Genomic DNA, 26,661 nt, shown 5'->3' with positions numbered 1-26,661 from the left:
ACCACGGAAGCCCACTTTCTGGACATCGCCATCAAGATAGAAGCATCTACGATCCAAACGTCCGTCTACCGAAAACCGACGGCAACACCAATATACATATACCAATATACCAGGTTGTTCATTAAGTTTTGTCGTTCGATAAAAAAAACACAATTTTATGGTTTGAAATACATTTTATTATTCAATGTAATTTCCCTGAACTTCAATACACTTGTTCCAGTGATCTTCTAATTTATGGATTCCATCCCTGAAGTGAGAATCCGGAAGACTGTCAAAATACGCTTCCACGGCTGCTATTACCTCTTCGTTCGATGAAAATCGTTTCCCACGCATGAATTTTTTAAGATGTGGTGAGAACAGCCAGAAGTCAGAGGGAGCTAAATCTGGCGAATAGGGAGGATGTTGCAACAATTCGTATTTTAATTCGCTGATTTTCACGATGGTTTTTTGAGCTGTATGAGAGGGTGCGTTATCTTGATGAAAAATGATTTTTTTCTTCTGTAAACCAGGTCTTTTCTCACGAATTTTTACATCCAGCTGGTCCAAAAGATTACAATAATAGTCTGAGTTGATTGTTTTACCAGTTTGGAGATAATCCACGAACAAAATTCCTTTTGCATCCCAAAAAACTGATGCTAACACCTTCTTGGCCGATTTCTGGACCCTAACTCGCTTCGGAGCCAAAGTACCGGGTTCACACCACTCCTTAGCCTCTTGTTTTGATTCAGGATCATGATGGTAGACCCAAGTCTCATCCATAGTAATGAAACAACGCACAAAATCCTTTTTATTTTTTCTAAAACGCTCCAAATGTTGCTGAGAAAGTTGCATTCGAATGTGTTTTTGCTCCATAGTTAGCGAATGCGGCACCCATTGTGCACACAGCTTTCTGTAACCCAAAACATCAGCCAAAATATTGCTCACACTGCCTAATGAGATCCCTAGGGCTTCTACTAAATCTCTCTCAGTTAATTGACGATCTTCCAAAACCATATGCTGTATTTTTGCTACGATTTCTGGTGTTGATGCACTTTTTGGACGTCCTTCACGTGGATCGTCTTCAAGACTTGTACGGCCACGTTTAAATTCAGCAACCCATCTTTCTACTGTTCTAATTGAAGGTGAAGAGTCCTTATACACTTTTACCAATCGTTCATGAATTTGTTTTGGTGCTACACCTTCCAAAAATAAGAATTTTATCACTGCACGATATTCAATTTTTTCCATTGTAAAAAAATACACTGACACGTCAACTTTGAACAGCTGCAAATATAGAAATGAGTTGACAGATCTACATGAAACTTCACACGTGTTTATAAAAAAGTAGTACTATTTTTAGAGTAATAAAACGACAAACCTAATAGCGCCATCTCCTATTGAATGACAAAACTTATTGAAACAATCTGGTACATACCTAAGGGATCCTGCGACCTGTTCTCATATAAAGCAGCCGCTTTCAACGTTCAGGATCAAGCATTCCACCAACATATACTAGAAATGGCCCATCTGGTCTGTTACAACTCGATCTTCGCTTTTGAAAATACAATTTATAAACAGACGAAAGGCGTCCCCATGGGTAGCCCACTATCAGGGGACCTATGTGAGATGGTGGTGAGGCAGATGGAAAGTAAAGTCATCCCATGGTATCTTCCGGATTTTTTGCTCTATAGAAGATACGTTGACGACGTACTCATTCTATGGAAGACGGAGCCTGATATAGCAGCAAACTGTTATACAAACTGTTATACAAACTGTCAACAACAACCCGTATGGCTTGGTCACAGATGTGGAGCAGATAAGCACCACGGAAGCCCACTTTCTGGACATCGCCATCAAGATAGAAGCATCTACAATCCAAACGTCCGTCTACCAAAAACCAACGGCAACACTCATAGGAACTGCAGTTTATACCAGTATGATGTGCTCAATTTTCCACCAGTTGTACAAAACAATCCTTCCAACCATTTGTTATTGTTGTTAATCTCCAACCAAGAACTAAGCATATTTTCTACATTTTGATTACAACTTTCTACTGAACCTTGACTTTGTGCACTTGGGCTTTCCATGCACCATTTTTAACACAGGCCATATACTATACAGTTCTTTGATGACATTATTGACAAATTCTCTGCTGTTATCACTTTGTAGAATACTCTGTGCACGAAAACATGTAAAAATGTCTAAAAGAACATAGGCCAGATCTTCAGTCCTTTTGGTTTTAAACAACTGTAGTTGAACAAAATTAGTCGTATTGAATGAATTTAATCAGATAGTCTTGGTACGAGTATAAATTTATATTGCTCATTGGCTTGCAACTGCATATATACAAGATCAACCTGACATCTTGGGTTCATTTCATTACATAAAATTGGCTTAACTACCAAGCCTTTCTTAGGAATATTCTTTTTTTTCTGATAGATTTAACATTAGTTAAAGTAAATTATGACCATCTCCCTTTTAATATTTTTATATTTTGTACTTAATTCTTTTTCTGAACAGTTTCTACTGCCATTGCCAATAGCAATATGGACATCATGCAACATCTGAAATATTTCTTCAGTATGAACATAATATTTAATTGCATTACCTTGTTTTACAGGCACAACTCATTTTTTCTATTTCTCTGATAGATACAATATCATATCTATGCAAATGTTGATATTCTTCTGATAACTTAGGTCACTTTCATTTTTGACTCTCACTTTTTGTATCACGTCAAACATGGTAATTTTGTAAAAATTTCACTGTTTTGACCTTTTTCTGCTATTAACTTGTTTAATCAGTTGTTGAAGTGATTATTCATATCAATGAGTGCTCCATGATCATTACTTTTTCAAAGAAAACGCTATTTTAAGAGGCAAAAGTAAAATTAAAATATTGCATGAGATTAACTACTGGTCATATGAATTTAAAATTTGATAAAATGCCACACATATGCACAACTCAATGTTGATAGGCTAGCATATGTCAGATGATCACTCCTCAATGTATTATCATTACTTTGCTTGACCAAGCGATAGCAGTATTCATAATGATCAGCCAATCTGATAAATTATGATAAAACAGCTGAAATTTATTACAGTGCACAATTTCGTTTGTCATTATTCATAATGACCCAGCATAATAAATAATGCCCATATTAATCACTTAGTCCATAACTTATATACATATATAAGAATATGTGTATAATATATATATTGAAAAGAAAATAAGAATGATCACAAAGTCCTATGAATTAGATTGTGTCCCATGTTTCTAAATTAGAGAATATCTCAATGACATTGAATATGGATCTCATATGATGATATTATGTAGCCTAAAAGTCAACAGCAGTGATAAAGTGGGATTCCATTCAGCTCACTTCATGCCATGTCAGAAGTAAGTTTAATTGACATTTTTACATTAGGTTACTAAAGACAAAATTCAATAATAATATCCCATTCTCTACATGTCTTTAATTTGGCACATGAACTGTAGTAGAATCTGTTACAGTGAAATTATGTCCATAGGCAACTAACAATCTGCAAATATCCGTAATCCAGCTGATAATCAGTTTAATAAATATTTTGTAAAGGAACATTTTAAATTTGTATTCAGTTTTTCTTGTTAATAAAATCAATATATAAATATTAAAATAAAAAATAAAATACTCCTCATAATATTTTTGTTTGTTAAATGCCCTTTTAATAATCCTATGGCATTTGATCCAATAGGATTGATTTCCTAGTGTTGATGTACAGCGGAGATGGGCAATCTTTTTCTATGTAAGGGCTGCATTTCAAAACTTTTGAACCGATGCAGGACACTCGCAAGAGAAAAGTAAAAGCAATGCCATTAAATCAATAATTTATTCACATATAATTATAAATTAGCATAGGTATACTTAATTTAGCTTTTGAAACTGATGTGAACGTAATATACCAGAAATATTTAGTTAAATATTAGTCACTGCTAGTTTTAAATTAGTTTTGATGTGTCTGTTAACCGGTTTCTTGTTTTAATTTTTACTAAATTTGTTGCGGAAAAACTATTCACATACATCAGTTGTAGAAAATAACATTTGAATTTTTGCTGCATACTTCCTTAAGCTAGAAAATTGATATATTTATTCATATTTTATGAAATGCAGGCCACAAAAAATATTAATGCGAGCCACAGATTACCCATCCCTAATGTACAGTGTGACAATTCACTTTGTTTAATTAAAGTATTGTTCAATTTCTCAACTGAATCTCATAACAATTGAAGATGTAAAACAGTTGCTGGATATGCTGTTGCTTAGAAAAATGGTAAAAAGTATTTACATTTGAAGAGAATGGGAAGAAAGCACGCAAATAACTAACTTACATTCATAGGGGCTTTGTGATAACATCTAGAAACTTTTTAAAATTCTTTCCTTAGTATAATTCAAAAATTTTAAATAAACATATTTTTTTATTTAATAAGCAAAGGTAGAAGACTAGATTCATTATTTGCTTCATGTTTTAATTAGGAATAAGTTGTTAGAAATTTTAGACGAGCAATCATAAATCTTATAACATAAATCGAGATGGGTTGATAATGATGATAACAAGCGCAGAGCACAAACGATTAGGAGTTGAAAGTTGAAATTTGGTACACAGTTAGGGTGTGACTATGCAGATGCGAGTGAGCGAGAATATGTGGCGAGAAGGGGCAAAATGCGATAAATATCAAACCCTGTCAGACGTGTGCAGAAATTCACTCTCGCCAGCGAGATTTCTCGCTTCTCGTTTGTACATGGTTTCCTTTTGCAAGAACTTTATCGCTCACAACCTTTTGCTCGCTTGTAATTCGCATCTGCATAGTTGCATCCTTAGGGTACGTCACGAAAACGTACACTAAGAAGGAATTTTTCGAAATCCCCCTGCAGGGTGAGGAAAAGGATTAAGGCTTCTACTGCACTATTTCAGATGCAACTTTTTATTTTTAATTGTGTTTTAGTGGGGTACTACATGGAAATGAAAGAAGTGTATTCCTTAACAATGGAAGTGTTAAGAGAAAGTGACGTGCAAGATTTACAGGCGCCGATGTGTTTCTTGCAGGAAATTGAACATATACCCATCTAAAAATTCTCTAATTAGTCAAGAAACAGAGGGCCCTAAGTCTTGCATTCTGTGAAAATGGATAAGATTGGCTATAATGTAATAATCTTGGATAATCTTAATCTTCGCTATCATTACTTTTTGCCCAAGCAATGCCGGGCTTATCTGCTAGTATTATATAAGATTGTGATATTCAAATGCTTTGTATATATGTACAGGTCTAACCTTGGTATTACTGTAACCTTTATCACGATTTTAACCTAAGTTATTCTGAAGATGAATTAGAACAGAGTAAAGACACGAAACGTGCAACAAAATTTTCATTTAAAATAGCTTAATTACGTAATTCTGCACGTAATAACGTTTAAAGTTATTATAAGATTTTAATAAATTTTTAAAGTATTTAAACCGAATTCCTAAGCGTAAGTCATGCTTTTTCATCTATTAATTAATCATTAGTAAAGTTCAAAAACCCTTAATTTAAGCTTGTCATAATACTCACACGACAATGCTTCTATGTTAACTTCTATTCTACATTTGAAACAACTTTTTGAAAAATCCCTCTTTCTCTATTGGTGATAAACCTGTTCAAATATCCAATCGTAGAAGAGCGTTAAGATGACGAAATCGGGAATGTGACGAAAGAAACCGAAAAAATTAAATTTAAAATTACAAAATTAATTTATAATAAATATATATTAATATTAATAAATATAATAAAAGTAATATTTTAATTTAATACTACAATAAATACTACAATAGCAATAAATTTTGTATCGTACATAACGGCGCGAAATATGCCACCGTCTATATTTCGTAGGTTACGACAAGAGTCATGTGACTAATTTTATCCAATTCGCGTGATTTTCAGACTTTCAAACTTTCAAACTCAAATTCATGTGTGGACCTCACTGCTATATGCAATTCTTAATCAATGTTTGAGGTACTTCAGTTTAACACAACACTCGATTTAGTGCAAACTTTGGAGGCGAATAAATGCCGGCGCTAAATCGAAGTAAACTCTGATAGGATAAAAGTGTTTAAAACGTTGACTTTTAACTAAAGTTAATTTAATTTTTTTTCTGTCTTTTCACTGTGGGCTCTAGATTTTTCCGTACAGATTGTGGGTTCGGTCAGGTCTAAAATGGACCAGACGAGCGGTGAGAGATTGGGCCCGACGTATCGAAACGGGCCGTCCATGAAAAATTTTGATTTGTTCATCCGGATTCCCCAGAACGATAGGCCTTCACTGCCACATGCTATTCGGACGTTCTAAGCAGATAATTATGTGGGTACCGAGGAGGGACGACGAGGTCAGACCTCTGTCTAATTTCGGCTAACAAGTCGGAGGGACTTGCCCACGTGTCAGAGAAGGCTTATTTGTCGGTAGGAATCCCGTAGGGACGGGACTACGTTTCATCCGGTCGAGTGTAGGAGGGAAGGTGGAGTCGTGGTAAGGCGATAAGCGAATATTCGAGCAAACAAAACACCATGTAACAGGATAACAACGATTTAATGAAAAAAAAAATATACGTTACAAAAATCTGACAGTAAAGGGGGTGACATATATAAAAAGCTATATATTCCTACCACGCGAAGAGAGAGAGAGCTCACATAAATGGGTTCCATACCTCTTAGACAATCAGTATTTCCAATATTCTGTCGGTCACAAGGATCGATAATTCTTTTAACGGAAAGGATCGGTAACTCTTGAGGCACAACGTAAAATATTCCCTTAGGCACAAAGGACAAAATGGACGAGATCGTGACTCGATCTAGGTCGATGATGGACTCCCTGGTGAGGGGGGAAGGAAGCATCTTATATAGCTTTTTGCTGGGAGAGTTGGTCACGTGTATGTGCTTAGGCCATAGATGTTCCCGGGATTGGAAACAATACGGCGAATTCGGGCGCTAACTATAAACTTAAGTTGCAAGATGATCTGTACTCAGCGTAAGAACAATGGATAGTTGACAGTTATAAGGCCGGGGACGCATATTTTCTGGTCCAGGACCTTTTTTAGGCAGGATGTTTATAATAGGAAAATTTTCAATTCAATATAGGGAACAATTATCATAATTTTACGTTCAGGGGGATTTCCAGATCTCACAATTAGCAGAGGTAAATTTGCATAACGAGAATGGATACACGTGCTGCCGTTAGCAGCTCCGTTTCCAGTGATTTCGTTTGTAGTGGTTCATCGTATCATCTTAAGATAAAAATGCCGGTTCGGTTTGGGGATGGTTCTGTTCCCATTGCTTCATTCAGTCATAACGGCGTCAGTTGCGCGTTATGGCTTCGTGAAGCCATGGTGAATTTGAATTAGAGGATCCCATGTAATATAGTGTTAATTTCAGATATTATTCTTCGGGGGAACTTTTTCGGAAAAATATTTTCTTATAAAAAACTTGGTTTGGAATATTTCTGCAGGTGCGATCTATTCAAAGCTTACTTTCACGTGAGTACTGACAAGGAAAGCAGTATTATACAGATTCGGGTTTTTCAAGCGGGATCTCGGGATCAATGGATCCCGGTTGTTTTTTAACCCGGAAAATCCCGCAAATTTCTTAAAAATTCGCTTTTTTCTTATTTTGTGTTAAGGTTGAGGAAATTTTGCAAATAGAAAGTATAATTAACCCATGAACTATCAGAATAGATTTGTATTTATTAATTTTAAACTTATTCAGAGTACAAGTTATACAAGTTAATAATCATATATAATGGAGGTGGGCAAGCAAGAGTTCAGTGGGAGCCGAAATGTAAGTTTTGCAAAATAAATGGGAGCCGCAGTTCCGTACTATCGTGGCGGATAGTATGGTAAGGCAGGAAAGGATAGCACTTTCAGCAGGAGCCGCATTTGCCCGTGCCTGATATATTCTCTTTAATGAAGTATTCTTTCATAGAATTGATCAGAAAAAATATATTAACTATGTTATATTTTGTATTTTTATCCTGACAAAATTTCTAAATAAAAGACAAAATATAAATAAAAAGTATTAGTTCTGAATCAAAAACATACTGATTTTGAAGTTATAATACCATAAGGTGTTGACATTTATAATCATTTTTATTACCGTAATGACGTTATAGTAGATATTTAACATTTTTGATATTTTTATTATATTTTAGCAAACAAAACGAGAGATGAATTCTCATAAGAAACAGTTTAAGAATTCAACTTCAACTAAACAAGACACATTGAAAATATATTAAATTTTTACATCAATATACTTGTTATTTTGATTTTTTTGACTTTCAATCAGTCATCATAATTTGAATACTTTCTATTCAGCCAATATGCAGATTTTGTAATCACCTAATGATTATGAAATTATAAACAGTTTGTGACAAATTTTTTCCAACGTGTTATTACACATAATTTGACATCATGACTGGCACACAACGTTTTACGTTCAATTATATTATTTCCTTTATTTAGGTAAGTAAAAAATGTTATCCAATATTAATTTCTCTATATTCCAAACGATTTAATTAAAAATAATCTATTTTGTAGTGTGAGGCCGGGACCTAACCCCCTATCAGATGGGAAACTGGTTGTCAACCTAAAGCCAATAAATCGGTGATTTATTTCGTATACAGCAACGAGGTGTAAGACGATTTAATTGTCGCATTCCTGGACCAAACTGACACGTCCCTGATCGTAAATCGTGGAAGGTGGGAGAGTTCGAGGGTCGTCTTACACCAAATATTCCTCAAAACGCATTTCAAAAATTAAGCAGTATTTTAATACAGTTTCATAAAAAAGCAACTCAACACAATATGATTCTTATCAGTAGTAATTTCTACAGAGTTTACGATTCTTATAAAACATTCCATTCATAGATGTGCATTTATCATGTAGCTCGTCATGTAATCGTCATTCTAGCTCCAATAGAACCCGAGATTCTGTGTGTACGGTTCCTTTTAATCTAAAGAAATAAAACTTTAAAATAAAAAAAGGCAGAAAATTGTGGATAATACATTCATTTAATTCTTTACAAATTTATATTATATTTTCAGCGATGATATGTATAACATAAAATATTCTTTATTTTTATAACTTTATTATAAGATTAAAAAGTCACGAAAGTCGTTATCGAAGTTTTCTTTAAATTATAAACGGCTTAACTAAAATATATTCCCGATTTAAAAGTAAATTTCAGTTTTCAAAAACTCAAAAAGGTCCTTTATTTTTTATTAATTAAGCAATTTTAAATATAATAATGCTTAAATCATACGTCGGCTAGTCCGAAAAATCTATGGAAATTAAATAAAAGAAGAAATAATTTCTAAGCTAGGTATGTGACAGCTCTAGGTCACATAAGGTGTCCCATTTCATCTGGTGCGGAAAATGTGATTATAACAATTTAAGAGAAAAATGCGATAAGATGAAGTTTTTGAAACCAGCTATGAAACAGAAGAAATGCTTCATGTATATATAGAGTCAGGTGTGCGAAAGATGTTTCGCTCCATAAATTCGAGTGTTCAAAGAGGCATTTCCTCTTGTCAAATATGTTACTATAAACACTTCACCTTCATTTGTGTTAATCAAGCCACGCAGAAACGGAAATTTTCTTGGCAATAAAGAATCCCTTAATTTTCTTAGCGAAGATAGTACTGATACCCCTAATGCAGTAAAACCAAAGCCGGATTAACCCACTTTGGGGCCGTAGACATTTTCTTTTTACCGGGCCCCCTCTCCCACAAGAAATAGAGCACACAAAAAGTATAAAACAATAAATAAATCACAACTAAATAATGTGAAAAACTAAAACAAATCTTAAACTTTTATTAATAAAAAATATTTAATATACAACAATTTATCATAAATTTATCATAAATTTATCATAAATTTATGATAAATTGTTGTATATTAAATATTATTTATCATAAATCTAATCAATAAATGAATTCATTTAGTGAAATAATGTGAGGACCCAGACGAGGTCCGAAATCGCAAAAATGCAGAATTCGGTTGTGAAAAAAATAACGATAAATTATATAAGAGAAAGAGAGGGGAAAAAAAACTCTTAATCAAAACAACGTAACGAAAAATGTAAACAACGAGTCTCGGGATGACGTCAACGCGTGGTAAACGACCTGTTAACGTTCAATCCAAAGGTAGAACTCTGACACACGCACTCATAAAGAGGTATAAGTTTGACACAAGTTATCAAAAAAAAAAATTTGAACTTAGGAAAACAATTTCAGAAAAGGGGAAAAATTGAAGAGATAGAAAAATATCGCGTGATTGTTAAAATTCCAAAATGACATCAATTATAAACAACGGATTAAATTATGAGTGCAGGTGTTGTAGTTCTATCAACAATCTTGGAGCATAGTCGACAAAGGGTGTCAAATAGACACCTCTAATCGGACCTTTCCCGCGACCCGACATGGTCTCGTTTTGCGCCTGAAAACAAAGGGGAGACCAATCGGGAAACGAAGAAAGGGACGAGGGACCAATCCGCAAGGTGGATAGCACACGAGAAAAACGTATAAAAACTGGGACTTCAAGGTCAAGAAAAGTTTTCTGGAAGGACGGACATGCCTCTTGTGGATTAATACAGTATGTGTAGTGTCGTCACTCGGAACTTTAAGTGTGTCACCGCCCGTCACCATCGTCCAACAGCCCTTCTCGTCCGCCCGAGACTGGATAAATCGACCAACCGAACTCGTGCACGTTACTGTAGATCGCGGAGACTTGGATACCATCAAACCGATGTAAGCATGAATTCGTCCAAATAAACGGTTTTCCGCATGTAAACACTTGTAAACAATTGTCATCATTTGCCTCCTTCGCAACCGCCCACATTCACGGGTTCCCTTAAGCTCATCCTGACGCGGGATATTTAAGCCCAGTCTACACCAGTCCAAATCTTACACTGGTGTCAGGGACGCGGGATTAATTGTATCCCCCTTTAAAGTCGGCGAATCTTACAATAATGGTTTTAAATAATGGAAAACATTTAATATTTTAAATTATTTTGATGTTTTAGATATTACGTCATACGAAGGTCACGTAGAATGGCGTCACCACGCGTTTCTGTGGTCACATGACCTATCACATCACCGCAAAAACATGTGCTTTTGTTTACAATATTTGCCACTATTATATCTTGTAAAGTAATCAACAAAGTTGAATAAAAATGTGAAAAATAACGAAAAGCTGTCAATAACAAACACATAACAGCTTAAATTAGTACAAAAACGAACAAAATAATATAAATTTGTAATACCACAAAAATTAGCACAAAAATTAAAGAAAAAGACAGATAAAGGAACATTTACCTCTAGGCTATAGATGACCTTAAGTTGTGTTTATTTAAAAAATCGAAAATGACAAATCTATTTAAAAGTAAAATCCAAAACAATTTTTTCCGTGTAGAATAAACGAATAAACACAGAAGAAAACAATCGCGAAAACTGCATAAATCTAAGATGTATAGTTCTCGATAAATATTTTTTCTAAACCGTTAACGCTAACCCGGAAGAAAAATCTGCCGGCTGAGACGCAATGAGTATTAATTACAAATCAGTCATTCCGGCAAGGACGATGCCAGCCAATGGTCCAGGGGGGGGCAAGATGATGTAAATTGATAGAGGATATGAATTGTATGTAGATAAAATATAAACGATTCGGGTGTACTATAGATTACCACCTATAGAATTACAGGACTTTGATTATATATTTGAACTCGGGGGACCGAGACTAGTTCAACGGTACCCTATTTTTGACCGGAGACGAAAAACAAAAAGTTATCATACTTTTTAAGTTACCATACTTTTTTAATGCTCTCACGAAGACGGCACCATAGTTGCTAGTACTGCCATCTTGCGGTAAAGTCTGCAAACCACGACGTCGGACTACGGTCATCTCCAGTAGGGTTAAACACGCGATATGAGAGCGGAGAGAGCGACGCGACTTCCGATCATTCGGAAGTTCTTGAACACGGTAGTTCTTGAACAAAGTAAAAAAGGGGGGAAACGTCTACTAAAGGCAATTTTAACGGCAAGCGACGCGACTCCCGATTGCGATAGCGAGGCCGATTTAGCGGAGAGAGTGACGCGACTCCCTATCATCGCGCGATCGCTGGAAAAAAGTATGATAACTTTTTAATTTTTCGTCTCCGGTCCAAAAGTAGGGTATCGTTGAACTCGTCTCGGTCTCCCGAGTTCAGATATATACCCAAAGACCCGAAATTCCATAGGTGGTAATCTATAGTATCCCCAACGGTTTTAATCATTTACTATATACTGGAAAAGAAATACATTAATTAAAACATTTTTTAAACTTACAACAAGCCTAAAAAGATTATTTTAATTAAAACTTAGCATTTAAATAATTTTTTCGAATTTCTAGGGGAGGGCAGCTGCCCCCTCCTACCCCCTTGAATTCCGGTTAATATGAAATGTAACATATTTAAAATGTATACGAATAAAATAAGACAAAGAACAAGCGAGACTGAAACACAGAAACAAGAAGAAGAAATAGTTAAAATGTTTATTTTAAATGATTATCCAAAATACTTACTGAAGAAATGGATAGAAAATTAGAAAATGATAAACAATTAAAATTAATGGATAAAGAGAAAAGAATTGTTAAATTAAGGTATGTTCCAAAGTTATTTGAAAGAATTAAAAAAGTAGTAAGAAGTAGAATTAATTTAATACCGGAAAAAATAAATTTAACTAAAAAAATATCTGTGTTATAGAAACGAAGAAAAATACGACATAACAGAAGAAAAAGGTGTGGTGTATTCCAGTGGTGTGCCGTGACATTTGATGACAGGGAAGCTGTGTTTCTGTAAAAAGCCAACTTTCAGGGGCAATCAGTTAATTGCGCGTCAATGATGGCCTAGGGTCCATTCGTACGTGCGTGGTGGCGGAAGAGACGTATCTGACAAAAACCGACAAAATAGAAACATAAAATAAACATATACTATGTACAAAATAGTTTGCTTTAAGACAATCAGCCGTTCGGACATCCTGGGCGTCGATGTGGTTCTTCGATGGTCGATCGAAGGTGACCCCGGGACAGTGGCGTCGACAAGTCTGTAGGGCACGGGGAGACTTCTTCTGTTGGCGTCGGGGACACAGGTCTAAGGCCAAAGTGGCACGGGTTACGGGTTGGCACAACAGACAATTTTTTTTTTTTTTTTTTTGCGCGTTGACACACGGCGTTTTGGTTATTCGGAACGTTAACCAACTGCCAGGTGTCCTCGATTGTCGGAAATTATATCAATTTCCGTTCTTTCTTTCGTCCATTTTGATTGGTCGTTCTCCCTCAATCACGCTTCCCGAGAGGCCGGATGGCCGAGCGGTCAAGGTGGCAGCCTACCGCTCTGGGGACCCGGGTTCGCATCCGAACGGGTCGAGAAATCCCCAGGAATTTTTCGGGGGGTGGTCCGTTCGGATATGTCGAGCCCCGTCCCTCACCACCCGGTCGCCCCATTGTGGGCCTGGCCGAACCCATAATGGGCCTACTAAAAGAGGCCCTCTTAGTGCCCACAGGGCAGAAAGAGTAAAAAAACAAAATAAAATAACGCTTCCCGAGTGGTCGGTCCCTGGTTACTAAACGTAACGAGACTCTTACCTGGAGCGCGAGAAAAGTCGAAATCGAAGACGAATTCCATCTTCCATCGATCATAGGACGACTTCCTTCCGCGATTTATAGTTTCTGCCTGGCAGTTTGATATAAACATTGGGTGTCCGACTACAAACGACTTTTACCTATGTTTTTTAAACTAACAAATTTTTCTCTAAATTAACCGTTTTTTCGCGTTTTTCGTGACGGGTCAGACCTGTCCGGAACCTCACATTTCTATAAAAGTTTTAAACAAATACTGGAAATGATAAAAATAAACAATTTATGTATTTTAGTTCTAAAGTACAATTAATACATACATAATACAAATTGATACGATACAAACAACGATAGAAAAACTTGTTTTTTTTTAATTTTTTATAAACTAACTCTATTCGGCGATTATTTCCGCCAAGTCGTTAATTACTTTATCATAAAAGTCGCCGGTCGTCGACTCCATCGACGTATTTCAAAGCTCTTTTTCTATCGAAGGCAACGCCAGCGACGACAATCTTTCCTCCGACCGAGTGTTCCTGGCCAATGTATGAATTTGTTCGTGGTCGAAAAAACTGCGCTCGACAGACCCACCGGTAGATGGTACCGTAAAAATTAATGATATTAAATCGTATAATTCTTTTAGTACGTCTTTGTTCGGATCGACATTAATTATAATATGTTTTATGTCTAAGAGTTACTTGTCGATATAGTCCAGACGCGAATATAAATATCGCGATTCGCTACGTAATTTAGATAAATCAAAAAATTTCCCATAAAATTTACTTAATTTAAAGAATTAAAATATGCTTGGAAAAATTGTTTTTCGTAATATTAAAATTATTAACATCTAAAAGTGATAAAATTCTAAAGATTTTATGTTTTCTGTCAATATAATTACAGTATAATTAAAAAAAATTATAATTAAATATAACTTTGCAAAAAAACGTACATAAAAATAACATTGAATACTCTTTACTTTTTAAATCTTAAACAATTCACTTAGTCAGATAGCTCCCTACCCAGTGGCTAAGGGATAGAATCGTTGGAAGCATTATACAGTATGTATGTAGCTTCCACCAGCTAAACCGGGTGAGGTTGGTGTTCTGTAAGACGCATGCGCCAATGCCTTCTGGCTGCTTTACACCATTCAGTTATTCTCTCCGTGGAAGCTGTCTCGTAAGCGCTTCCATTCCGCCACTGATATTCGAATATACAATAGCAATCTTATCGTTTTTTTCACATGTAATAGAAATTTGTAATAAGATACATAATGCAGCTATAATAAAATATTAATTTTAATTAATTCAAAGTACGTTAAAATATGAAAATTTATATTTTAGAAACTACAAGGGAAGGTCATTGGAAAGTGGAAGCGGCGCTTCCACCGCTTCCAATGACGGCACGCCACTGCTAAGAAGCTTTTTCTATCCGTTGCAACGCTCAGGCTTTAGGGGTGTAGCCGCGCCCCTGCGGCCACCGCGAGAAACCGTTTTGTCCCCCTGCGCATTCTCGAAATGCGGTAGCCTGTCTTATCTCGTAAGCAACGAACTGTTTTGTATCAGCACCCTATATGTCACGGCAACCTGCAACGCTATGAAGATTTATTACACCCGAATACACTGATGATGCTTACTGCTCATACAATTATAACGACGTTCTCATCTTTATATTGTATAGCTTTAGGCATAGTTTTAAGTTTATCTTCACCTTGTGTAATTTTAAATATATTAAAACTTTTAGTTAATACCAACTGATGAGGGACTATTTTCTATCGGAAAATAGTCCGAAATGCATTTTGGGTTCTTTTGTTTTCGTCATTTTTGTGTTTATTAAACGTCTTCACTTTGATTCCCGAGCGTTTGTGTCCATCATTGGTGTGATAAGCCCTCACTATTATCTGCCTCACGGTTGTTGATAATTAATATAATTATACCATGGGCTAGAAGCAAACTTTTGTAATAGGCCTACTCAAAACTAATTTCATTATTCCTCAAAAGTCGTGGAACACTGTCAATTAGTTTTATGTTCAAATGCAGATAGAGTTCGCTGGTCCGTTAACCATCACGGCCATCTGGCAGTCCTCTTCAGGAAGACGTTATATCAAGGTTTGACAGTAGTTTTTTTTAAAAACTCTTTCCGCCCTGTGAGCACTAAGAGGACCTTTCTTTGTTAGCCCATTATGGATTCGGCTAGGCTTCGGGTGATGAGATAAAGGGTCCAACGTATCAGGACGGATCAACATTCGAGAAATTCCTGGAGTTTTTGATCCTTCCGGATTCGATTTCAGATTCCCCGAGCCGTAGGCCGCCACCTTAATCGCTCGGCATTCCGGCCGTCGTACGGTAACTCTAAGGAACTAAAAAAAATAATTGTTATTTGTAACTGAACTACCTTCCATTTAAATAACAGAAAATTAATATCATCCGAAATCCTAAATAAGATTAGTTTTTAAATTATTTATTTATCTCAGTGAAATATTTTAACTTTGAAATTGACTATTTAAATTCTGGCAACACTGGTCTGGTATCAGTTATTGAGGTACGATGGTAGGATTTTTAAGAGTTTCGAAGAATTTGGGTAATTAAAAACAATTTATATACAAATAATATTGTTTAAAACTTAAGAGAATAGACGTTTATTCGCTATAATATTTGAGATCATTTATATTTTCATATTAAATGGTCACTTAAAATAAGATACCGATGTAAATAAATAATGGCAAGTGAAGTTTCCAGGTTATTTTTCCCCCTGTAAAATGCAAAATATGATTTGTTAAAAACTGAACATTGGTTTGAATCCTAATGTTAAATGTTTAATTAACATTAATATATTATTGTGATATAAGGGTAAGTTTGCAGCTGAGTTAGGGATTTGCAACCCTCTAGAATCACTTACATTTTACCCAGGGTCTCCAAATTTGGGATGGGCTTATTTTGGGGGTGGATATATCTCTTAAAGGATTGCTTGTAGACCGTCGATTCCTTTGACTTTTTTGGGGATACTATAGATTGCACCCTATGGAATTTCGGGAATTTGAGTATATATTTGAACTCGGGACCGAGATGAGTTCAATGACACTCTACTTTCGGACCGGAGATGAAAAATAAAAAAGTTATCATACTTTTTTTGGCAATCGCGCGATGATCAGGAGTCGCGTCCCTCTCTCCACTAAGCCTATCACATGTTTAACAGGCAGTCCGGCAAGTCGGCCATATATACCTTCGACAGAGGCAGATGACGATCCACGAACACACTGATCGTCTGCAGTTGGAGCTAAGTCCTTTTCGCACACCCTTGCACTCCTTGGCCACCAACACGCTTGCTATCGCTCGCGGTCGGCTAGTACTATGCACTGCTATTGCAGCTTGTCCAACAAACCTAACCGTAATCCCACATCGTGGTTTGCAGACTTTACTGCAAGATGGTGGTACTAGCAACTACAGTGCCGTCTGCATGATAGCATTAAAAAAGTATAACTTAAAAACTATGATAACTTTTTTATTTTTTTGTCTCCGGTCCAAAAGTAGGGTACCGTTGAACTTGTCTCGGTCTCCTGAGATCAAATATATACTCAAAGTCCCGAAATTCCATAGGGTGCAATCTATAGTGCACCCGCTTTTTTGACTCCTGTAGGCCAATTATAACATTTATAGTCTGACTGGGGACATGTTTTGGAACTGCTGAAAATAGGGTCTAAAACTGATTGAACTTTGGTTATTTTTTAAAATTTATTTATTTATTGATCTATAATTGGGATATTATGTTGGAGTGTTAATAAAATTGCTCTATTCAAAGATTGATTCTATAATCAAATATTAGAAATGGGAAAAACCGGGGATGGTCCTTTGATGTCTGGTCACCTATGTACGGCTGTGATGAGGTTCTGACTTTCTGATTCGGAGCTGCAGTGTACCAATATAAGTGAATTGCATTGAATATTCTAATGTATACTTTTTTGTATCCATTTTTGACTCTTCCCTGTGGGTGCTAAGAGGTGCTTTTTAGTTGTGCTTTTGGGTTTGGCTGGGCTCACCCACAACTGATGAAGCTGGTGAGGTACGGTCTGTAAAAAGTTCCTTAGATTGCTTGCCCGGATTTGATTTTACATTGTGAACAAATGTATTTTTTACACTTACATATTTCATACACTTAAAAAATATTTTCGGTTAATGTTACCTATGGTAGCGAACATGGCGGCTCATCTCTGAAACAGTGGGGACACGTGTTCTAACCTAATTTAACCTATTCTAATAAATTATCCCTATTCTAATAATTTAGTTGGCAATAATTATTGTAATTTATTAGAATAGGTTAGGTTAGAACGTGCGTCTCCACTGTTTCAGAGACGAGCCGCCATGTTTGCTACCATAGGTAACATTAACCATATTTTTAAATGAAATAGTTACAAATATTTAGCCAAAATAAATTTGTTTTGAGTTTAGAAATGTTGGAAATGAACTAATTAAAATATATTAATAATTTTTTTTTATCAGTAAGTTACATTTTTCTACAAAATCCACTTAATTCTACAAATCCTGGTTAGTGTTTAATGATGCTAAAAACTCTTGTATTTTAAAGAAAAATGATATTCAATCTTTTATTTTAATTTTGTAACACACGTGTTAGAGAAACTACTCGGAAGTAAATCCGATTCGAGCTACTTTTCTTGGGACAAAACTTCGATATCTCGAACACTTCCATACTCCATTGATTCCTGACAATGAATATATGTAATGTGAAAGCACTCAAGTTTTTTAAAAAGTATTTGTTCTAAAAAAATATCATTTTAAATTCAATTGTCTTTATTTTTTCCAAATCATTGTAAGTGTCTTTATTAGCAAATATATTCATAATTTAAATATAAATGTATTTCTTAAATTTTTAATTTGATTCTATTTAAATACAGATAGTGGACTTGCTAATTGGACATTTGCATTTTGAAAAAAGATAATTGAAGTTTTTTAAGAAAGGATTTCTCCTTATTTCTGTGTTAAATAAATACAGGCAGAGAAGTTATACCATAGTAAGTATTGTGTAGAATTGTTGTTATATTAGTAAGTATATTCAAAATAACTTAATTTTGTCTCTGAAAGTCTATCTGTGACAGTGGATACACAACAGAATATTGGTAGTTAGTGGAAGGTTTAAACCTAACCATGTGGAGTTTACAGGGTTTTTTCATATGTATAACACCTAAATAGGGACCAGTTCCATGGGCATCTATAGAAAATTTTCCAGGGAGCAAAACTTGGAAGACAAAATATTACATCAATATATTTTTATTTAATTAATGAATTTTTCTGGGTTTTTCCAGAAGTAGACCCTTTGTACCCGCAATCGAACTCGATGTAGAATACAGTATTGCATCAAAGTGTCCTAGGTATAAGGTTACATGTCTCAATCACTTTTAAAATTATAATTTGCATTATTTTTTACTTATTCCAGGGACAAATGCTCCTTATTCTCCCCTCTGCAGATGCTCATGCCAGTTTCCGTTAGATGTCCTCCCTTACTTGGCATATAATCCATGTGTTGCTTGTCCAATCCAACCATCTGGTTTTATATATTCTAGAAATTACCTCCAAATTGGTTTGATTGTCCAGCTGTATTAAAGCAACTTTATTGGGCAATGTGCTTGTTATTGTATGATTTGGATCAGTTCATTAATTAAACCATTACTGGGCAAGGTTTTGGAATAAAGCATGCCAAAAAATTGATGGTTGGCCTTTTTAAAATTGTTTAACTTATTAACTATATTTTAGAATTTATAAATCTGTTATATTCTGAAAATGTGCTAAAATGTTTTGAAAATAGTAAATAATTAAAATAACTTTATTTATGAAAAACGTTTTTTAATTTTGTTTATCATTTTTTTAATGGAATTTATTGTGAAATTAATTTTGAAATAATCTGAATGAGTGGATTAGAATTGAATTTAAATGCTTCTGTATCATTTCAATATCGAAAATTATTTTCCTACACATTATTCATTGTAAATACAATTTTTTAGGTGTTAAATGTTTTGTTTTCTTAATCTATTATTTAAGAATTGAAGAAAATAAAACAAATTTAATCAAATGAATGAAATGAAAGGTATGGGGTTGTCCATAAATGATATCCACATTACAAGAGAGGAAGGGGGTTACAACAAGTGGGAGAGGAGAGATTGAACTTCAGTGGACATTTGTTTTATTTCATTAAGTTTTTTACAGTTTTCATTTTATGAATAATAAAATGCATAATGTTTTTGAGGGGAGTTGAGTTTTATTGGACGTCCAAGGAGGGGGGTTATGAAAACTTGAACAAACTGGAACAATGGAGGAAGAGGGAGTAAAAATTTCAAGAAAAATGCAGATGTAATTTATGGACGGTCTCTATCATATAGCATCTTTCACTTTGATTTCTTTAAATCTTTTAATTTTAGATATTGCTAAAGTCTGCACAGTGAAAGCATAAACATGAGTCAGCCTGAGCTGGAAGGGTATTTCAGATGAAAGGGATAGAAAGCAGCATGTGAGTAATTTAAGAATTAAGTAATAAAATTTATAAAAAAAGAAAACAATGAAATTATTTATGATAAACAAATATAAACATCTTACGGAACCCGAAACATTATAATAAAGCTATAACTATTGCCGTATAACTATAAGTTAATTAATCTAAAATTATTAAATTTTAATAAGAGATGGTGCCTAACGCCTCCTGTGGTCAAATTTATCAGTAATTTATAATTATTATAGTCGATATATAGCCCGATGTTATAAGGCAGTTGTTATAGCTTTATTTATGATAAAAATGGTATGAAAACATTTTGGAATTTAAAAACAAAAAACAGATGAAAGAGATCAGATCCATGTCTCAACTCCCAAGGGGGTAGTTGCATGTCTCTTTACATCTGACATAGAACCTTCCAGTTTAGACCGATTAATGTCTACTCTTTTGCTGTGCAGACTATAGTAGCTGTATTTCTTAAGAATTCAACATTATGCATCAGCAAGACTACTATTAAGAAAATAAAACAAATTTGAATATTTTTAATTTAACATCTGAGAATGTGGATTTACGATACATTGTTATTTGTGTGTTAACTATAAGTTTATAAGTATATTAATAGAATTTTGTTCAAGTAATAGTAATGACATGTTTAGATTATTTGTGATTTAAAATTGAATTGATTGCAGTAACTAGAGAGAGAAAATATTACATTCTTAAATAATTTTGATAAAAATTTTCTATATTTATTATTATTTTTTTTTAATATTATTTTTCTTTCAGGTATATTTTGTATAGTGTAATTTTTCAATTGAATGATTTAAGTAGAAAAAATGTCGCATACTATTGTGATTATAGTTGTTTCTTATCAAAGCTATCTACACAATTATCTCTCCCAAAGAAATAAATACCAATATCTAAAATAAGATTTGAACCCAAATCTCACAAATAACTATAATGGAGAAAAAAATTACAATTTTGATCTGGTGATATTATATTGACACACAATTTACAGCCAGATACAATATCACCAAATAAAAGTTGGAATTTTTTCTAGATATTTTGAATTTTATGGAAGATATAGTGTTTTTATATTATTTAGTGATACAAAACAGTATTTCTCAGTTGCCAATCTGTGGAGAATTTTCAGTAATCTGAAAAATTATAACCTAAACAAATTAGCAAGGTTGAGACCGAAGTTTTAAACACGAAAGCGTGTACGTTGGACGTTCAGCGCCGCTTTCCTGTAAGCCTAGAAGTTTGACAATGGTACTTGGAAAGTCAGTGGAATCACGCTCGACATTCCAAACGCCATTGTCAATCTTCTAGGCTTACAGGAAAGTGGCGCTGAACATCCGACGTACACATTTTCACATTTAAAACTTTGGCCTCAACCTCGCTATTGTCTTAAATTTGTGTCTTTAGCTCCATCAATTGAGAAAGCACCACGTTAGATACCTTCGAGATCTTAGAGACCCTCAAAATCTATAAATCAATGATTAAGGGAAACTATCAACTACAAGGACCTAAACATGATAATGGGTGCTTGGAAATCCTTGTTGAGGTCTACACAATGGAATGCAGTACACATTTTTGTTATTATTTTTTTGTCATTTTTGTGTATTTTACAGTGATATAGGCAATTATAAAATTTATATTTAAACACATTTGGTATTCAGTTATTATTGTTCTGTTTGTTAGTATTTATAATTGTTTGATTTTTGGAACATCAACCTGATGAAGATCATTAAAAATGATCAAAAACATTAGTTTTTTCAGTGAATGAACCTTTTTGTTGCTATTTAAGGTTGTATATGATTGAGTACAAATTGAAAAGTAAGTCAATAAGAAAAATTAACAATAACTGCTCTAATTACTCTTTGTACTTAACATATTGTATTTGATTTTGTTATTGATTTGATTTACAGTAGAGCATCGATTACCTGACTTAATTGGGGACTGGGGTTGGTTGGATAACCGAAAAGTATGAAAAAATATATTATTAGTATAGTGTATTAGGCTTGGTTTAAATACTAACCTCCCTTTCATGGTCGAGCCAGTGCTGCCAGCTAAAACATGCAAAAATTTAACAAAAATAATAATAAAGTAGTCAAGACATAACCAAATATTGTAGCGCCACATCACTAGCGGACATTTGAATTTGCCGACTAGAACGCGATCGGTTAATCGATAAGTCAGTTAATCGGGGATCGGATAATCAATGCTCTACCGTATTTTGATAATTTGAAAATTTTATATAAAATGTACAGTTCCGATTTTAGAAGCCAGGAAAATCAATTGTTTATGATCTGTTTTGAGTTAAGAACTACCAACAAAACATTTTACATTGAATTCATACTTTACAAAATAAATAGATGAACAATATCTTCACTTAAGCTTTGCACATGATAGTTCTGTGTTTACTTCTCAGTGTAATTATCTAGCCAATTTATGAATTTACCCCAATATTTTATGTATGTTTTTATGCCTACCAGATTGTAACTTTCTAACCAAATGCTAAGTCATAGATGAACAAATGTCTTCAATTCATATGTTACATGTTTTTCACTGAGAAATTTCTCTATTTGTCCAGACAGATGGAAGTAGCACTATGAGAATCTCTAGCCACAATATTGTACAGTACATTACTTTGTTTACATTTGGCAAAAACTAGGCAAAGAATTTTTGATCCATTCTAATATTTATTACTAGATATTTTCTAGGAAAATGAAACTGAGCTCCACATCTAGGTTTTTCTGTTTTAGCTTTACATGAAAATACAAATATGGTAACATACTTATAATGTTTTGTCTAAAACGGTTTAAAACACACAGGTTACGAGAAGGATGTCCAACATCATAACTGAGAGAAATGTAACGAAACATTTAAAATGTCACGTGTATGTCCAGCAACCTAACCTACTCCAGTAACCAGTTAAAACATTCAGGCTATGCATGTTAAATGCCTATCATACAATCAAGATAAAAAATTGTTTTAGAGATTAGGGTAAATTGACAGCAATTGGAAACATGACATGTAGTATGTGACCAGCTTGCAATAGGCTTGTAGATTTTACATGTCAAACTTTGATCTCAAATATCTAGACCCGTAGATCAAATTCCAAAATTCCAGTTTTGTCACATTGGCCTTGCTGAGTTTTATTGTACATATTTGCAAAATATCATGTTTAGTGGTCATGCAGTTGCTTTAAAATTTGATAGTAGAAACATTTTCTGACTTATGTAGAGTTCTGCTCAATAAGTGACTTTAGTTGTATCAGAATAAAACAATTTCCTTATAAATAGTTTTTTCTACTTTTTTTTCCTAGAGTGAATGTAAAGTATTTTATTTAACATAAATTTATTCTGTGAGTAAATTGAATGAAAGTGTATTAAAGTGAATTTATAGAATTTTTCAAATTCTTTAACTCTGGATTTGTTATGATATAAAAAAGTAGCTTTAGTATAAATTTAAAATGTAGCAATTAAATTAATTATATAAAATTGTTATTTCAGAGTATTTATAACATTTATCAAGATGGCTTCTGATCTGGAATTACGAAATGAATTGTCGGCTCATTTAGAACAGTTAACGACTAATGGAGATAAAGAATTAAATCAAGAAATGATGAAAAAAGTGAAAAATATTTGCAAAAAGTCCGAGGAATACGTCAATCATGCATTTCACGTGATTATGATGCAGATCTGTAAACCTCATTCGGAAATCCGTTACAGTTCCCTGTTAGTGATTAACGAGTTATTCAAAAGGTCACACGTTTTTCGTAAACTTTTACTGTCAGATTTTCAAAATTTTTTGGAACTCTGTGCTGAAACTAATAAAGACAAGTTGCTACCTCCTCCTAAAAATATAGGAAAAAACCTAAAAATTAAAACATTAAAATTTGTTCAAGAATGGAATGATCAATTTGGAGAAGATTATAAACGTTTAAAACTTGGTTTTAATTTTTTGAGAGAATGTAAAAAAATTGACTTTGCAAATCTTCAAGCACAGGATGCCGTTACTCAGAGAAGAGAAGAAGAAGCTAGACAACGTCAGGAAAATATTATCCAAGACAAAGTCAATAAAACTTTAGTGGAGATGACAGATAAGATTCCCGAAATTGAGTGTGTTTTAAATCAAATGGATAATTGTTTCAATCTTCTGTTTCCGACTGTTGATGATTTTTGCAATGATTTAGAAACTCCTTCTACTTCAAAGCTTTCCAGCATTTTAGAAGAATCTAATAAATCTAATGAAAATGACAAAGATGATCTTGAAGATAAATTGGAAGTTGATGAAATGATGAGACATCACGGGCTTAAAAATATGAAAGATAATTATAATCTTGAGATTGTAATTAATCCTTGTGTTCACATGAACAAAGATACTTTAATTATTATTGAAAATTTAAAAGATCTCTATACTCAGATTAATAAATGTTTATTGCCCATGGTTGGTAGATGGTTAAATATCTTTACAAAAGGATCTAATTGTTCAGGTTCACTTAAGAGAGCGATAGACTTAAAAAATTTGCTAATGACTAAAATCGAAAAGTTCAGAGAGCTAAAAATCTTACCTGAGCAGAATTCTGTGGATGATGATCATGAGGAGGAAGAGGAAGAGGAATTTATAACTGTAGAAGAAAAAGAAGGCTTAGAAACTGTAATTCCACCTCATTTAAGACATGAATATGGTTTAGAACCCACTAACAATAATAATAATAAACAAAATACAAAAGTGAAAGATAATGTCGATGAAACAAAAGATCCTACAACAGCTGCATCGAATCTTCATGCAATATATGAAAAAATGGGTCAAAAATTACAAAACAGAAAAAATGAAAAAGCAGAAGACCCTGTTCCTTGTTGTAGTAAAGACATTGACGTAGATGCAAAAAAAGCAGAAATGCTTTCTAAAGCACCTCATAAACCCTACGATATTGATCTTTATCATTGGGAAGACGAAAAACTCGAAGCACCAACCATTATAAAATACGAACCCTGTAATAAATTTTGGTTGCCAAGTCAGGTTGACGTAACCGAATTTCAGTTAAAAGATGGTGCAGCAGCTCTTAGAATGAGAAAAATAGACTTTACTGGTGAATTTGTTCCAGTAAAATGGAGCTGTCGAGCTCCTCTCCCAAGTGGTAAATTATGCCCCAGGAAAGACAGATATAAATGCCCTTTTCACGGAAAAATTGTACCGAGAGACCAATACGGAAATAAAGTAAATTCAGACGAAAAATCTAAATCAAACGTAGAATCAACAAATGAGGAAAGTGTCCCAGATTGGCAAGATCCAGAATTGTTACGAGATTTAGAAGCAACTACTGGTATTAATCTGAAAATGCCAGAAAAGAGAAAAAAATTACAAAAAAAATCTTCTCAAAAGAAGAAAAAGAAATATCCTAACTTAACTGATATTACTAAAGAAGAAAACACTGTTCGAAAAAGGCTAGAAAAGAAAGTATTTAATAAAAGAGCCGTTCAAAACATCTGCGAGCAATTGGATTCTATCGATAGGAAAAAATATGACGATAAATTTGGAGATCAGTGGGCTTACGCTTTTAAGTAGTAAGACTGAAAAGTATTCTAAAATGCTGTATGTAATTAAGATCAATATTTATTTATACAGAATATTTATTTAATAAATAATTTGCATAAAAATATTTTAATGAAATTTATTTATTTTACGAAATCATATTATTATACATTACTTGAAATTAAGAAACAATATCAATATTTATTATTTAATTAAACATTTTATTAGAACACAGATAAAAAATCTATAGAAAAGTAATATAAATCTGATCAACTAAAACTTTTAGCAATAAAATAATTTAAAATAAACCTGTTGTTTAGAAACATTTCCGGAATAGATATTTGTGTCTGCTGTTAAAATATAATATTCAGTTTCTAATTGTAGATCACATTGAAAATATAAGTAAAGTTTAGTCTTGACCTTACTCTTTCTTCAGCATTATTAGACTCATTTTCTGTGCAGTTACTGCCTTTTAGTGATTTGGATTTGTTTTGTGGCCAGATACTACTACTGTTGTCAACCTACTCCCTCTCTCTCTCAATCTCATTCTGTCATCTTATCTATGGGCTAGTAGCTGTGGCATCTTGAGGCTTTTTTTAATCTTCTAGATTAAGAGCCCCAAGATGCCACATTCACTTATCTATGACCACAGTGCCATAGATAAGATGCCAACAACACCCAGCAATTTCATATTGAAGTACAGTGTATCCTTTGCATCTTACAACAAGAACTGGCATATTTAGTAAATGCTAGCCATTGTTTTTCATTCTTGATCTTACGTTGTCCTCATTGTCAGTCTGGTCAAACTACAAGGGATGTAAAAAAAAGCCCTTGGTGCTGATGGCAAAAAGAGCCAAAAATGAAAATAAAATGTTATTTTTTCTATTTAATTTTCTACATCACAAGAGATAGAAAATGCATTTGCTAGCACATACAATGATTAATTCTGTATTCTGGTAAAGCAACTTATCTGAAGAGTTGAA

The 26,661-nt window shown here is 33.8% G+C and overlaps 1 protein-coding gene across 3 annotated transcripts; it reads left to right on the top strand.

Annotated features, from left to right (window-relative positions):
- The first annotated feature begins 16,172 nt into the window (after positions 1–16,172).
- Positions 16,173–25,805, top strand: LOC136981546 (UV-stimulated scaffold protein A-like). 3 transcript variants are annotated; one of them, XR_010881735.1, is made up of 3 exons: positions 16,173–16,222; positions 18,552–18,668; positions 20,070–20,153. XR_010881735.1 is itself a non-coding variant. In XM_067277855.1 (3 exons), the coding sequence occupies exon 3, from the start codon at positions 23,675–23,677 to the stop codon at positions 25,709–25,711; it is 2,037 nt and encodes a 678-aa protein (XP_067133956.1). In that variant the 5' UTR covers positions 16,173–16,222; positions 18,552–18,668; positions 23,653–23,674; the 3' UTR covers positions 25,712–25,805. The 3 variants fall into 3 exon arrangements, 1 of the variants encoding a protein (XP_067133956.1); XR_010881736.1 differs by lacking the exon at positions 20,070–20,153 and adding an exon at positions 19,091–19,139; XM_067277855.1 differs by lacking the exon at positions 20,070–20,153 and adding an exon at positions 23,653–25,805.
- The last annotated feature ends 856 nt before the right edge of the window (positions 25,806–26,661 follow it).

This window comes from Centruroides vittatus, unplaced genomic scaffold (assembly GCF_030686945.1).
Source record: "Centruroides vittatus isolate TY-2023 unplaced genomic scaffold, ASM3068694v2 contig_767, whole genome shotgun sequence".
NCBI classification, from domain to species: domain Eukaryota; kingdom Metazoa; phylum Arthropoda; class Arachnida; order Scorpiones; family Buthidae; genus Centruroides; species Centruroides vittatus.
Note: the sequence above shows the minus strand (reverse complement) of the source record. Positions and strands in the feature narration are given on the sequence as shown.